We start from the raw sequence: 12,832 nt of genomic DNA, 5'->3' as shown, positions 1-12,832 counted from the left end.
GAATGTCCAAATGCCTTTCTCTAGCGGGAGCTCAATAAACCGCAATGCCCTTCATGTGCACTTGTGTTGCTGGATACATTTGCTCCACAAGCATTCAAGTTTTTGAAAGAAAGATAAAGGTAAATGCAAAGGTATCACCCTAAACAGATAAAAACTTAAGCAATATATTATAATTGTAATTAAATTGCATCTCCCAGTAGGACCAACTGGCAAGTAATTCTACCCTTCAAAAGTGTGCATAAACTTAGAAATAGGCATTTTGTCATTGAAATAATATTAGCTATCAAAGCAGAGGCTTGCAACCCTTAGCATGTCTCCGATACATAGGATTCTACTTACCTTGAGTCTTCAGATGGTCCTGGCAGTTCTATATATAATTAACGTATTGGAGGGATTCATTTTAAAACCGGACAACATACCAAAAAGGGAGCCCTCTCATTCTGTTACTGAGATGGCCAATTGAAGATTAGCCATTAAGATACCTGTATCTTCCGTGTATGTGGCTATGTTGTAAATAGGTAGCTGTATTTATTTTCAAGGGATGTAGTTAATACTACTGTTTCAAGTACTGCAAATAAGGCTGTATGTATAAAGCAAAAAGCAGGGGAGAGAGGTGGCATCCTTATCGGGTCCCTCATCCAAAACTTATTTTCCCTGATATAGCACCCTTGCTAACTATCCTAGTGCATAGGTTGTAGTACAATAGTTTAATCCAGTTATGCGTTCTCAGGCTAAACCCCATAATGTACAGGGTCTCGCCATTAAAAGAAAAAAAAGAGACCCTGTCAAAAGCCTTTTCTGTATCTAACATTACTATCCCAGCTAGTATGCCAACATTTTCAGTGACTTCAAAGATGGGAATTGACATACTGATATGTTCCATTGTGCCTTGCTGAGGGACTAAACCAATGCTGCATCTTGTCAACCCACTTGGACATCCTAAGCGTGATGCAGTTTGCCAAACTGTTTGAGTATATCTTAGCATTGCAGTGTATTAAAGATTTAGGTAGATAGGTCTAGCAAGCCTGAGGATATTTCTCCTTTTTTTGGAAAAAATTTAAATATAAGATTCATGCCAAGAAGGGGATGTAATTCCTCCATTTTCCATTTATTCAGTTTACACAAAAAAAAAAATAACAATAGTTCTGTGCAGATCTTCAGATGGAATTGCATTCGGCCCTGCCGCTTTGTCCGATGCATCCCACTTTCAAGCAGATAGCTCTCACCTTACCATTTGCTCAAGGTGCAGCATATGAAGGTATCCCGAAATATTTGTGACCGATGGAAGTTCCAGGTATTCATACATAATTAAGTAGTGTGTTAAGACTATCATCACTAGTGTTACATGCCTTGTCCAATATGCCTGCCGAATGACTGTCTTCATTGCTGCCTATGCTTTCTGGCTTATTTATTTTATATTTGATGCATAAGGGTATTTTTCAATGTACTTTACAGTAAGTTAGAACATAGTGTGGCATTCAGGTATGAATGTATAGGCTAAAGCAGGGAATGATAGGCAAACGGGCACTGCCAAGAGCAAATCTAACAGAACATGCAGTGTCTAAGAGATTATATTTAAAAAGGAAAAAGAATGAGATGCACAAAAATGATTGGAAACATATTCAAACGTTTGGGAAAGTTGAGGAAGAAATTAAGCAGCAGCAGAAGCATTTGCAGATATGAGAGGCTGAACAAAAAGTGCACGTTTGGGCTTAGAGATTGATAAGTGAAGACAGACAATAAGGAGTAGGCCCCTTGCCTCCACTACGATGCAAGCTCTAAATACTAACCACTATCTTCTATGAATGCTCAGTAGGAATGCTAAATGTGGAGATATGAATATTTGATAGGGAATGTAGGAAGCTAATGCAGGCATTCAAATGGAATAAAGAGGGGCATGTGACTTGGTCTGCATGTCAGTAAGGTCTTACCAGGACTAACATCTGCTACCCTTGCTTGTATTTTGGCCCTTCAGCACTGCTCTAGTTGCCTGTGGTTTTGAGGTTAAAGAAAGCAGCAGCAGGAACAGTAGGTAAACAGGGTTGTGAGAGACATGTTTTCTTTCTGTAGTTTCCTTGTCCTAGCCCAGCAAATAGGAGGGTGATACAGGGAGTGCATCTTGTGATATAATAGAGGAGTCAGAGTGTGCTGCATCCTTCTGCTAGCCCTGGTATTTGTTCAGTTGACGTCAGTGCAGCTTAAAAAGGAATTCAGGTAATAGATGAAACACAGCCTAGTTGTTAAAATGTGTAATGTATATCAAAGTTGAGTTTGAAATATTCCAGTAGTTTAATCAAAACTGGAGACAGCAGTGTAATGATTTTTTAACTCCAGTTTTTCTCATAGGAAAGGCACAGCTCTTTGCAATGAAAATAGATTTTGAGGGGATAATCACTGTGGTTACATGCTAACCTTACATTTCTTCAAGTGCTATTTTTAAATACTCATAGGCGACAATGTAGGGTGCCAAGGCCTACTTAGAGTTGGCTTTTTATTATTTAAAAGTAGGGCTGTTTCCCATCAAATTGATTTTCACATGTTCGCCTGCAGGTTTAAAAGCTGCACTAGTCAGGCCACCGAAGTAGGCTTGAAGCTCTGTTTCGTTTGTCACTCAAGTGGATGGCACAATACGCCCTGCATTCCACAAATGACATTTACTTTTCATGCCATTGGTGTATTTTACTACCCCATTTACTAAGGCCTTACTGTAAAGTTGCATATGTCAAGTGGGGATAAGGCAATGTTCCCATATTTTAGGGGTTTGAGAACATGAACTAGTGCCTGGAGAGCAGTGCACCAATATGCTGAGTTCAAAAAGCAGCAAAAGCAGTCAGCACAAATTGGAGTTAACCATAAAAAAGAGGCACTTTCTCACACTACCCATTCCAGGAGGGTGCTACATTCCTTGAAAACTGCACAAGCCTCAGAGCAGTCCATCGGCCTTATGTATATCGATATTGTCCTCAATGTAGTGCTTAGTAGCCCAAATCCATTGACTTTACCCTGAAAGGTTACTTCTACTTGGCTGGCCTCCTTACTATCAGTGTCAGTATTTTCACAGCCACGATAGCATTGTCTATACTCCAGTTCTTTTCTCCTACCATTGAGTATACATTTTCTGGCATGACTTGTAAATATCCTGATGATGTTCATGTTGTTGTGTAAGGATCGAAACTTTGTCAACTCTTGCGCAGTGACCCTATTAACTTTTATAAAGTAATTAACATAGGGGCAGAAGTGTGGCTTCAGATTTAATTATGACTAACCTACTTTTTGTTTTATGGCACACATTATTGCCTGAATCTTTTTGTTTATTTAATTTTGTGTTGTTTGTGTTTCCACCCACCGATTTGATTGATTGGCTTAATAAATGTGGTTTTATTTTGTCTAATGGACTGCGTGTCTGGGCATAAACGCTTCTCCCAGTAAAAAAAAACTATACACTTTTTGTTTAGGGACCTCTTTTCCTTTAAAGCACTATGTACACCCACTCCCTAGATAGCGATGGGTTTCCCTTGTGTTTTTTTTTTTTTTAGCAAATACTGTGTTTTTATCATTTATGTTTTGCACCTTAGTGGTTACCATGGCAAACACTGTCATTCCATCCTTATGGCTTTCAAGTGAGACAACAGCTCTTGTATCGCACCCCATTGCTGTTTCCTCACGGTCTCTCAAATTCCAGTCCTTTTCCTGCTGGCCTCTCGTCGTGTAGCCCACAAATCCCATTATACCTTCCAAATATCTCAAAATACCTTTCCCCACCTCAATCCCTCTGATCCCTCTAAGTATCCTCTTCCTCAGCATCCCTGCCTTTCATTGCCAACTCACACAGATAACACCAAATTCCACCAGACTCACTCTTTCTGACCATCACTGTCGGCACAACCCACTCACCCCCCTGCAGTGTTTGTCGACGTTGCTGTCTATTTCACTTTTGACCTCCTTCAACAGCTGTGTCATGTCTCTCTCTATCCAAATTCTTCCCCTGCCTAGGCTATCCTTGCAGTACTCATGAGTCTACAGGCTCCTATTTGTACCTCTCTCACCCGTATCCGACCATTCACCCCAGCCCTCTAATGGATGATTGCCCTCTCAACCTTTCCCATTCAGGCATCTCATCCTTGTAACTTCTGAAAGCCCCTGGATATCTCTAGTTCACCTTCACCCACAACACCAGTGGTGCCATCTCCACGTACCATAGAGCCTGAGCTCTGTGCCTTGGTCGTCTTACCACATTTTTCCCCTTTGCCCTTCACTGGCCCCACTAAGGCTCCCTTTGCACTTCAGCAAGGTAGCTTGTTCTTTGAATCCCACACCTGGCTTTCAGGGATGTCTATTCTAATTATGAGAATAGCCTAAATGACATCTTTCACTTATCGTTTGCAGCCAGGTGCCTGTCCAGCCTGTTATGCCCTATTTTGCTGCAGTCTGTCTGCAACCCTGTGTTTTGTCCTCATCGAACGGAGTAGGGCTTAATAACCTACTTATCAGTTTGGCCACTTTAAATGTGCTGGATAGTCGTCTCTGGGTTTCACTTGTATGTGAGTCTGTTCTCATGTACGCCACTGTTGGCACACTCTCACTGTCTGTCATGGGTGGCGGCACCCTAGACCTATCATCAGCTGCGCTCACCTCCTTTACTTATCCTCCCTCCTCCCCCTCTGGTGACATTAGGCCTTTTGCCGTGTTTTGCCCCTGGGGACACCTACCATAGTTGCTCTGTGAACCCCCATTGCTCTTGCACTGCCCACGCCTCAGAATGTAGCTGATCCCTGTGTTTCCCGTATGAAAGGACCCTCTTTATGCCCTGCATGCGTGTTGGCTCCGTTATACTGCCTTATGTCTACTATGACTTGCCCCTACTTTGTCTGGTTCCTCATCATGTTTGCCTGTCTCACTTTATCGCCGCAAAGCAGCCTACCACAGTCCTCCCCGACTGTGGGAGCGGAGACCTGGCACCTTTTTAGATCTGCCATGCATTACAGCTGCCTACCTCAATCCTACTCGGCATCCTCCTAGCTGCACAGCAAACCCTCTGTCTCGCCTCAGTGCTGGCTTCCGTTTGAGCACCATCCTTGCTTGGCAGCAGCTTTTTTGCACAGTAAAAATTACATTTCCCCAAATTAAATGTTCCCCTCGCTTGCTCGGGTGACGCATTTGATGTTCTGATGGTCATTCGGCCCACTAGTTACCCTTCATATTATCAGTCCCTCTGCCCCAGCCCCCACCCTGCTTGGGCTGGGAAGGCAATCCCTTCCCTTCCTTCCGGGGCCCTCTTTGTCGGCAGATCTTCTCTTCCGTGTTCCACTCAAGAGGGGGATGTGTGGTTGAATACATCTGCCACTGAAGTCAGTTTGCTGACTGCAAGCCACGATTTAAAATCCTGGTTCGGCTGAATCTTGCCAGGGCCTGATTTGGATTCGGTGGACTTCTCAAACGTGACAAATATCCCGTCGCCGTGTTATAAGTGCAACAATGACACATTTCGTACGGTGGACGGAATATCCGTCACGTTTGTGACAGAGTAACCTGTCCGCCGAAAACTAAATCAAGCCATCGGTGTCTCATCACTTTGCGGTGGATAAAGTGAGTGCCATAGTGTTAGGTGATAGCAACCTCTGTTATCAAATGAGTTGCAATAGAACCACATAAAGTGCATTTACACAAGCTGATGTTGTGTAGAAGTAAATTTTGCTTCATTGTCTGAAAAACAGTTACAGTAACAAATCTCTGATTGCTTTCCAGCTACTGCAGATGTTTTATCGACAGCAGGATGAAATCCGGCGGCTTCGTGAGCTTGTCAGCCAGAGGGATGTGCAAATCAAACAGCTAGAACTGGAAATCAAAAATGTTCGAAATAGTGCGTCTAACCAATGAGGTACTGAATCAGGAGTGATTCGACAGCCACCAGAACGTAATTGAGTTGCAAGAAAAGAAACCTCAAGATAAATGTTTGTACGTTTTTTTTTATTAAAGACAAACCCTTTGTTTACCGAGGAGCTAGCAGAACATGGCACACTTGCTTTCTGTTTACCACCTTCTGGAAGTTGTATGTAAATTCACTTATTTTTTTAGCAGTTGTCAGGATGCTACAATTTCAAATAAGCCACCTTCCCTGCCTCGTGTCAGTGGGCAACACATCTGCTTATCCAGACGTTCAAAAATGCAACTGGACTGAAAAAAATGAAAAATGTATTGGAGCAATGGATACAGAATGGATCCCATCGAAGGTATTGTGTGGTTGTAAACCTCATATTTCACTGCATGACTGGTGGCAAAAAAGTGCTAGAAATTCCGAGTAAAATGTGATTCTTCCTGATATGAAGGTCATCTGGTTTGTTTTGTGATAGATCCTCTGACACGGAGGCACGTTGCTAGACCAAATTGAATATCGCCATACAGTTTCCCCTACCGGGTGCTGCCAGTAATGGATCTATTTGGGTCTGACCCTGTACCACTTCTCACTGGCCCAAGAGTAGGCTCCATAAACTCCCTTGTCTAGCTTAGTGCAGAAGATGGCAAGGCCAGCATTCTGGAAAGTCACTAAAGTTCCACTCCCATGCAAGCTATTGCAAGGTCAGGTTATTAGAAAGCAAGTTGAATACTGAACAAATATCACTTGGTGTTAATGGTCTTTCACAAGGAATTTCAAACTCAGAATAGTTCAAAGAGTTGGCAAAAGGCACGTTTTTATTTAATCATCTCTACTAAATATGATATTTTGTTTGCAACGGATTTACATGCATATCGTCCATCTCCAAAGTGAAACAAGGATTGGTAAAGCTAATAGGTCTAACCTATTCGAGACCTATTGGCTTTGTTACTGTTTTCTTTAGCCGTGTTTGACGGCAGCACAGCTGCTGTGTAGCATGGTTGAAAGTAACTGCCATGGCTTAAAAAACATTGAAAATGCAATAGATCTTGCATAGGCTAGACCTGTTGGCTTTGCCAATGCTTGTTGCAAGCAGCCAATTTATTTTACTTCTTGTTCTCCGTGGTAGTCCTCGTCCAAGCTGAGTAAACATGGGAGGACATTTGATGGTAGTTCTCTTACACTTGGCCTCCATGCGTGGACCCTCTCCCTACGCTCACTTTTATGAGATGATTCATTTCTTTTTAATGTCTTCCAGAAACTGGACAAATTGAATCACTTGCTAACTATGGGAACATTCCTCACTTTACATTTCTTTCTGCATTGAAAATTTTGAATTTTAAATGATTTGATACTGGAGTGACTTTACTGACGTGGCCTGCTATTGTTATCCTCTCAGTGGAAAGTTTGTCTGGCACGTACAAGTGACTACATCTTTCACTTTACTTGTGCTGTATGACTGGTCAATGGAGGACAGTGCCATATGAGGTACTGGAGACTTCCTAATAGGCTGTTGCCCCTAGAAGACCACTAGGGATGGTGTTGAGTCAGCTACAAGATAGGCTACCCTTCACTTTGTTAATGAAGAGAGGAAGAAGCGATTGGAGTGTTCAGGTGGACGCAACTGTCACCACTACCAATGTCTTTTGATGGCACCAAAAAAAAGGCAGGCATCGTATCTGATGTACTCGGTGAGGAAGACTGCCTGTCAGTCAACAAACAACTTAAAGTAATCAGTGATTGAGGGATAGACAGCAATGGATATATGGTAATGGGAGAAGATGCGTGGCCTGCTCCTTTTTACCGCTCCATGTGAGACACGTAATTGCATGAATCCATTTTGGAATGCTGTAGCACATTATCAGATGGATGATATGCTGCACCACTGGGGGCAAGGGTGTTGAAAGGACCGTCTGTTTGTGGTGGGCCCTTGTTGGAAGCATTGTACTGCATGAAAGACATGGGGGGTTCTCTTATCGTTTCTTGGGTCATGTCGCTTGAACGTGTGTTGGTGGAAGGGCTGGTGACTGGTGGTATAACGATGACATGCTCAGATAACGATACCTAGCTGTTGTGATGTAGTCTAGAAGTCCCATATCTATTCTGCATTGATTATCATGGCTATTGTAGCACGTAGGTGCAATAAAACTGTTTGAAGTAGTATGTCAGCAACAGAAGGTGCACAGATCATTAGTGATTTAGTGTCAGTTTTGTTTTTCTTCATTTTGCTGTTGCAAGTAAACACCTGTACCGGGTCACTGGCCTTCAGTAAGGAACATTTGTGCTCTACAGTACCTGAGCAATGGACTCATCACCTCCTAGGTAAGCCTAGACTGCTTGGCCACGGTACCGTATGGGAAGCCAAAACTGAATTGGAACTTTGCAATCAGTGAGCAGTGATTAGTACCAAAGCCCTAGCACAACAGCTGTAAATACCCAATACTCACCAGAGAACTGCACAGTAACCTCAAACTGCACTGGGAGCTTAAGAAAACACTCTCAACTGACATACGTGTCTTCTCAGTCTCTGCAGACTCTTTGGCTGTGTGGCAGTCTCTGAGAATATGGCCTGCTGGGCATGTCTAATTACGTGCTGCATGAAGTGTGGAAACGCAAAGCAAAGTTGCCAGGTGAAATGAGGGCAATCCGGAGGATGAAAGACGGGAGTGTGAGTGAAGGAAGAAAATAAAGCCCTGTGGCTCGACCAGTGGTATCTGTGACAGAGCGATTTCTTACAGACAACAGGAGTAGGGTCAGGGGTTTACAAGCAAACACAAACAGTAGGAGAGAGCAAACAAACATGGGCAATGGGAGAGTGGGTACAAAGGAACAGAGAAAATGGAGAAATACAGGAGAGAACCTGCTGCAAAAGACACACTTTATAGAGTTCTTCACCAAAATTAAAAATGTAGTTCGTTAAAAGTGCGTGCAGTGGAAGGACACAAATATTTGGGCCATGCTCCAGGGCAGGCCAAACACAAGAAGAGAAAGTTGCGACAGCACACACTATCAAATGAAAAGCAAACAAACGAAAGTGCTAATGAAAATATCTCGCAAGCGACAGCGCACGCAGTCTTAGGTGAGACCTAAAAAACCAGGAGCTGAGTACATGTGGGAAAGAAGTCTCCTGTTTGCCAGGTGTGGTCCCTTCATGGTCGAGTGTGAGTGACACAGTTTCAAACTGGCGCCCTGTCTTTTTTAAGAGCTACCTGGATATGGAAACCTTTGTTTTCAATGCTCTGAATTTGCTGATGTTCATAAAAAATCGGTTCACGCTCACAGTTAAAAAAATAAATGAATTGCATGGCACATGTTGTCTCTCTCTCCATAGAGAGCAAACAGTTATGGCAGAGCGTGAGGAAGTCTTTGTGTGGCCGACTCCCTGTGTTGCTTTCATTATATGCTTTGCAAATCACACATTCCCAGTCCCATCTAGATGTGATCTTCATAACTGAAGTCTCAATTATAGGCAACGCAGTGCTTCATTTGTACCAGTAGTCTTCAGTGCTTGGCACTTAATTGTCATCCCTGGCACGTATGACTGCTCGCCACATGGTGGCCCTGTTTCTTTATAGATGAGCAAAACAACAGTTTATTAATTAAGTACCTATTAAAAATGACTAATGCCTGCCGCCCAAGCCATTCTTATAGCGTTGAGGGCCTGAAATAGTCTACGATATCACACTTGTTGAAATGTGATGGTTAGTAGTAGTGTTGCTACTGTCGTTGACAACACTGACAGGAGCAATGAGTGATGCAAGGTGTAGTGGCCTCCTGACAAGGGCCCTGACACTTAATTGTTTTTACAAATTAAGCACTGGAGCAATGGCATCCCACATGACCATTGTTTAAATACATGTGGTGATAAGAGGAACATTGGTTTGTTTCTGGGTGCAATCAATGCTGCTGCTAGCCTAGACACCCAATGTATCCTCGTTGAGAGATTGGGAAAGCATTGGTAAAGACTAGCAGCTGAATAGAAGCAGGGCCACTCACTCACGAATACGCTATCATTTTTACATACATCATCAGTTAGAGTTACAGAAGAAATGCTAAAAGCAATGTAGATTCTGCTTGACTTTGTACTTTGTAACCCTAGTATACTAAATATGATGTAAATATTAAAAATAAAATAATTCAGAATATGCTTAATCCAAAGCCTTACATATATCATATGCCTTACTGTATAGTAATGATAATATTGGAAGCAAGCAGAATTGTAGATGTTATAGAGGAAGCTATTCACTAAAAACTTTAATTAAACCGTGAAGTAATGACCAATTTTGGCACTGAAGTAATGTATATTGATCAACAATGTTTTATGTCATTTGTAGAAGTAGATTTTCCCATTTGCTGAGCTTTTGTTACATACCCTGACAATCACATGATCATAATGATTTTAACCAACCTTAAATGAGAACTCCAGACAACAACTTGGATATGACATTGGCATGAGTTATATGTAAATATAACGCAGCCCATCCTTTGGAAAACTATAGACCCAGTTTTTAATGTTTTATACCTTCCTACCACAAAGTTAAGGTTGTATTTTAAACGCAGTGTTCATTAGCACTACACTGTTGTGCTTCTAGGAATGATAATCAAAGATTCCAGTTCCTGCATTGCGATCACATTTGTGGAGTTCTGATTTTGCAATGTTTACTTGAGCATCTCATTGTTTTTATTTCTATCGTAAATAAATTATTTAAATTATTTGTAAACCGTTGAAAAAATAGAAATCACAATTCTACCCCGTGCTTCTGTTTTTTAAGATTCATACTGATTTATATTTGTGTTTGTGTTCATGACCTTACCTCTTAACAACTGAATATTGAGTCAGGACTTTCTGCCAACTGTAATCATGTTAAATAATTCTGTTTATGTGAAAGTGTAAATTTGTCTTGCTGGTTCCTGTGAACAAAGAATGTTGAATCAACACTTGAATGGGTTCTTCCTCTTCACAGGTGCAACATTTTGTATGGTTCGTAAGGTCCGGACCATCATAAGATGTACTCTCAAAAACTCTGAAGAAAAAATGTGGCAGCAAAATGTGGTTTTTGCTTTATTACACTGTGCCTAAATATTTTAAAAGAACAATGTTTACAGAATTCAATATATTGTTGTAAAATAAAATAAATGTAAAGGGTTTTGCAGAACTGTTCAGTGTAAAGGAATGAACTGGAAGATAAAATCCCTGACAAGACCTTTATTTTTCATTTGGTGTGCTGTCATTCTTTTTGGGAAGTCAGTAATTATTGGTGGCATTTTAAACCATTTGTAAAAGATCAGAAATCATCAATAATGAATTATTTTTACCATGCCTGGAGCCTTTTGCATGATATCAGTGCTGTGTTATTCTGAAGTTTTTATGAACTTCCAATATTGGAATTACGCTTTTGTAGGTCTAACGTTTTATTGGTGTTTAAGTTCATGAACAATCCTAGAGTGCATTGTAGAAAATTAGGCACTTGTACAATTGAGCACATTTCCTACCATCTGATATAATGAAATGGAGATAATATTCACCACAGATGAACAAAAAGTGTGTATGGTAAGTGGTATGTCAAAATATAAAGGTCAATAATATCAAAATAATTTTAAAAAACTCAGTATTTAGGCAAATCACCATATAGTTCCAGGCTAAGTTTAGAACTTATGTGAGTGACTGCCTTATCAGATGAAGATAGATCTGATTCTTTATTTGGTATTTTAACAACCAAATAGTGCCTTTGTATTTGGAGACACAACACTTTTTTCAAGGAAAACACAACATTTGAGATGCCTTTTTCAGAACCCCCCCCCCCCCTTAAGATATCAAAGACTTTATTTTTCGATTGTTTAGATTTACATAGGTTCAAACATTATGCAAAAAAGTGTAATTTTCCTAATCAGTGCAGAATACATATATAACATATTTATAACTTAAGGCTTAAAGTGCATCAAAAGAGTGGAAAAAAGAGAAAAGAAATAAAACAACCCACAGTACATCAGACCATTGGAATGAAATTAACAAACTCATCTGAATATCCAAACTGGCTATTGATGCATAGCTTTTTTGGCCTCTTCTCTGTTGATGGATCCGTTTGATTACCTCCCGTCCCTCCCTCGCCTTCCTTTAAGACCAATGAGGCTCCTTGCTTCCCCTAGACCTCTCCCTTCCCCTTCAAATAGTCCCCCTGTTTTTTCTTGTCTAGCCTAACTAGACATACCTTCTCTTTCTCCTCCATGGCGGGGCCTAAAGAGGCACAGTGCTGCCTCACGGCGGGTGTGGAGCTCCTCGCAGTGGGGTCCTGGCCGGAGCTTCTTCCTGGAGGTGTGCTGGGTAGCCTTGCCGGTTGCTGCTTCCGGATCAGCCGACGGAGTCAGTCGGCTCTCTCGTGGCTGGGGTTGCGCTTCAGGATCTTCGCCTCGCATTGCTGGGCACCTTTGCCGGTTGGTTTGTTTTCTCTCTCCCGGTAGGGCGGGTTTTTAATCCCACATTTTTTTCTTGATTTTGGTTGATTGGTGCTGGGACTGTGCCGCATTTTTATTTTTTGTTGGGGAAGGGGAGTTTTCTCTCCCCTATTTAGCTGGCTGCTGTTTTGGGTAGCATTGGATGATTGGTCATGTCTGTGCAGGGATTATTTCTTCCTCTTCGTCCTCGGAGGAGGAGGAGGCTATTGTGGTTCCCGTTCAGCCACCTGGTGGGTGCCAGGTTGCGGTGGGGAATCCTACCCCCCTCATGTCTAGGGAGAAGGTTCAGGACATGATTGAGGTGGCTGTGTCCAAGGCTCTTCAGGCTGGGACGACCCACCCTGGGCGTCCTTCTACTTCTCGGACCTCGGTGGTGGCGGAGGGGTCTTCTTCCTCTGAGAATGGCACTCCTATGTCTTCTGGTGGGGACTATGTCTCCAGGGAGGAGATGTGGGATGTTCTGGCTCACGTTCATGACAATTTGGGTTTTCCTCTTTTTTGCCCTCC

General features: G+C 42.0%; 1 protein-coding gene across 2 annotated transcripts in view; it reads left to right on the top strand.

Annotated features, from left to right (window-relative positions):
- Positions 1 to 11,081, top strand: part of CORO2A (coronin 2A) — a 322,094-nt gene extending 311,013 nt beyond the window's left edge. For both annotated transcript variants that reach the window (XM_069236572.1, XM_069236575.1), the window contains one exon: positions 5,746 to 11,081. In XM_069236572.1, coding sequence (XP_069092673.1) covers positions 5,746 to 5,877 — 132 coding nt within the window. In that variant the 3' untranslated portion in view covers positions 5,878 to 11,081. The remainder of the gene's footprint in view (positions 1 to 5,745) is intronic.
- The last annotated feature ends 1,751 nt before the right edge of the window (positions 11,082 to 12,832 follow it).

The sequence above is a fragment of the Pleurodeles waltl genome, chromosome 1_2 (genome assembly GCF_031143425.1).
Source record: "Pleurodeles waltl isolate 20211129_DDA chromosome 1_2, aPleWal1.hap1.20221129, whole genome shotgun sequence".
Taxonomy (NCBI): domain Eukaryota; kingdom Metazoa; phylum Chordata; class Amphibia; order Caudata; family Salamandridae; genus Pleurodeles; species Pleurodeles waltl.
Note: the sequence above shows the minus strand (reverse complement) of the source record. Positions and strands in the feature narration are given on the sequence as shown.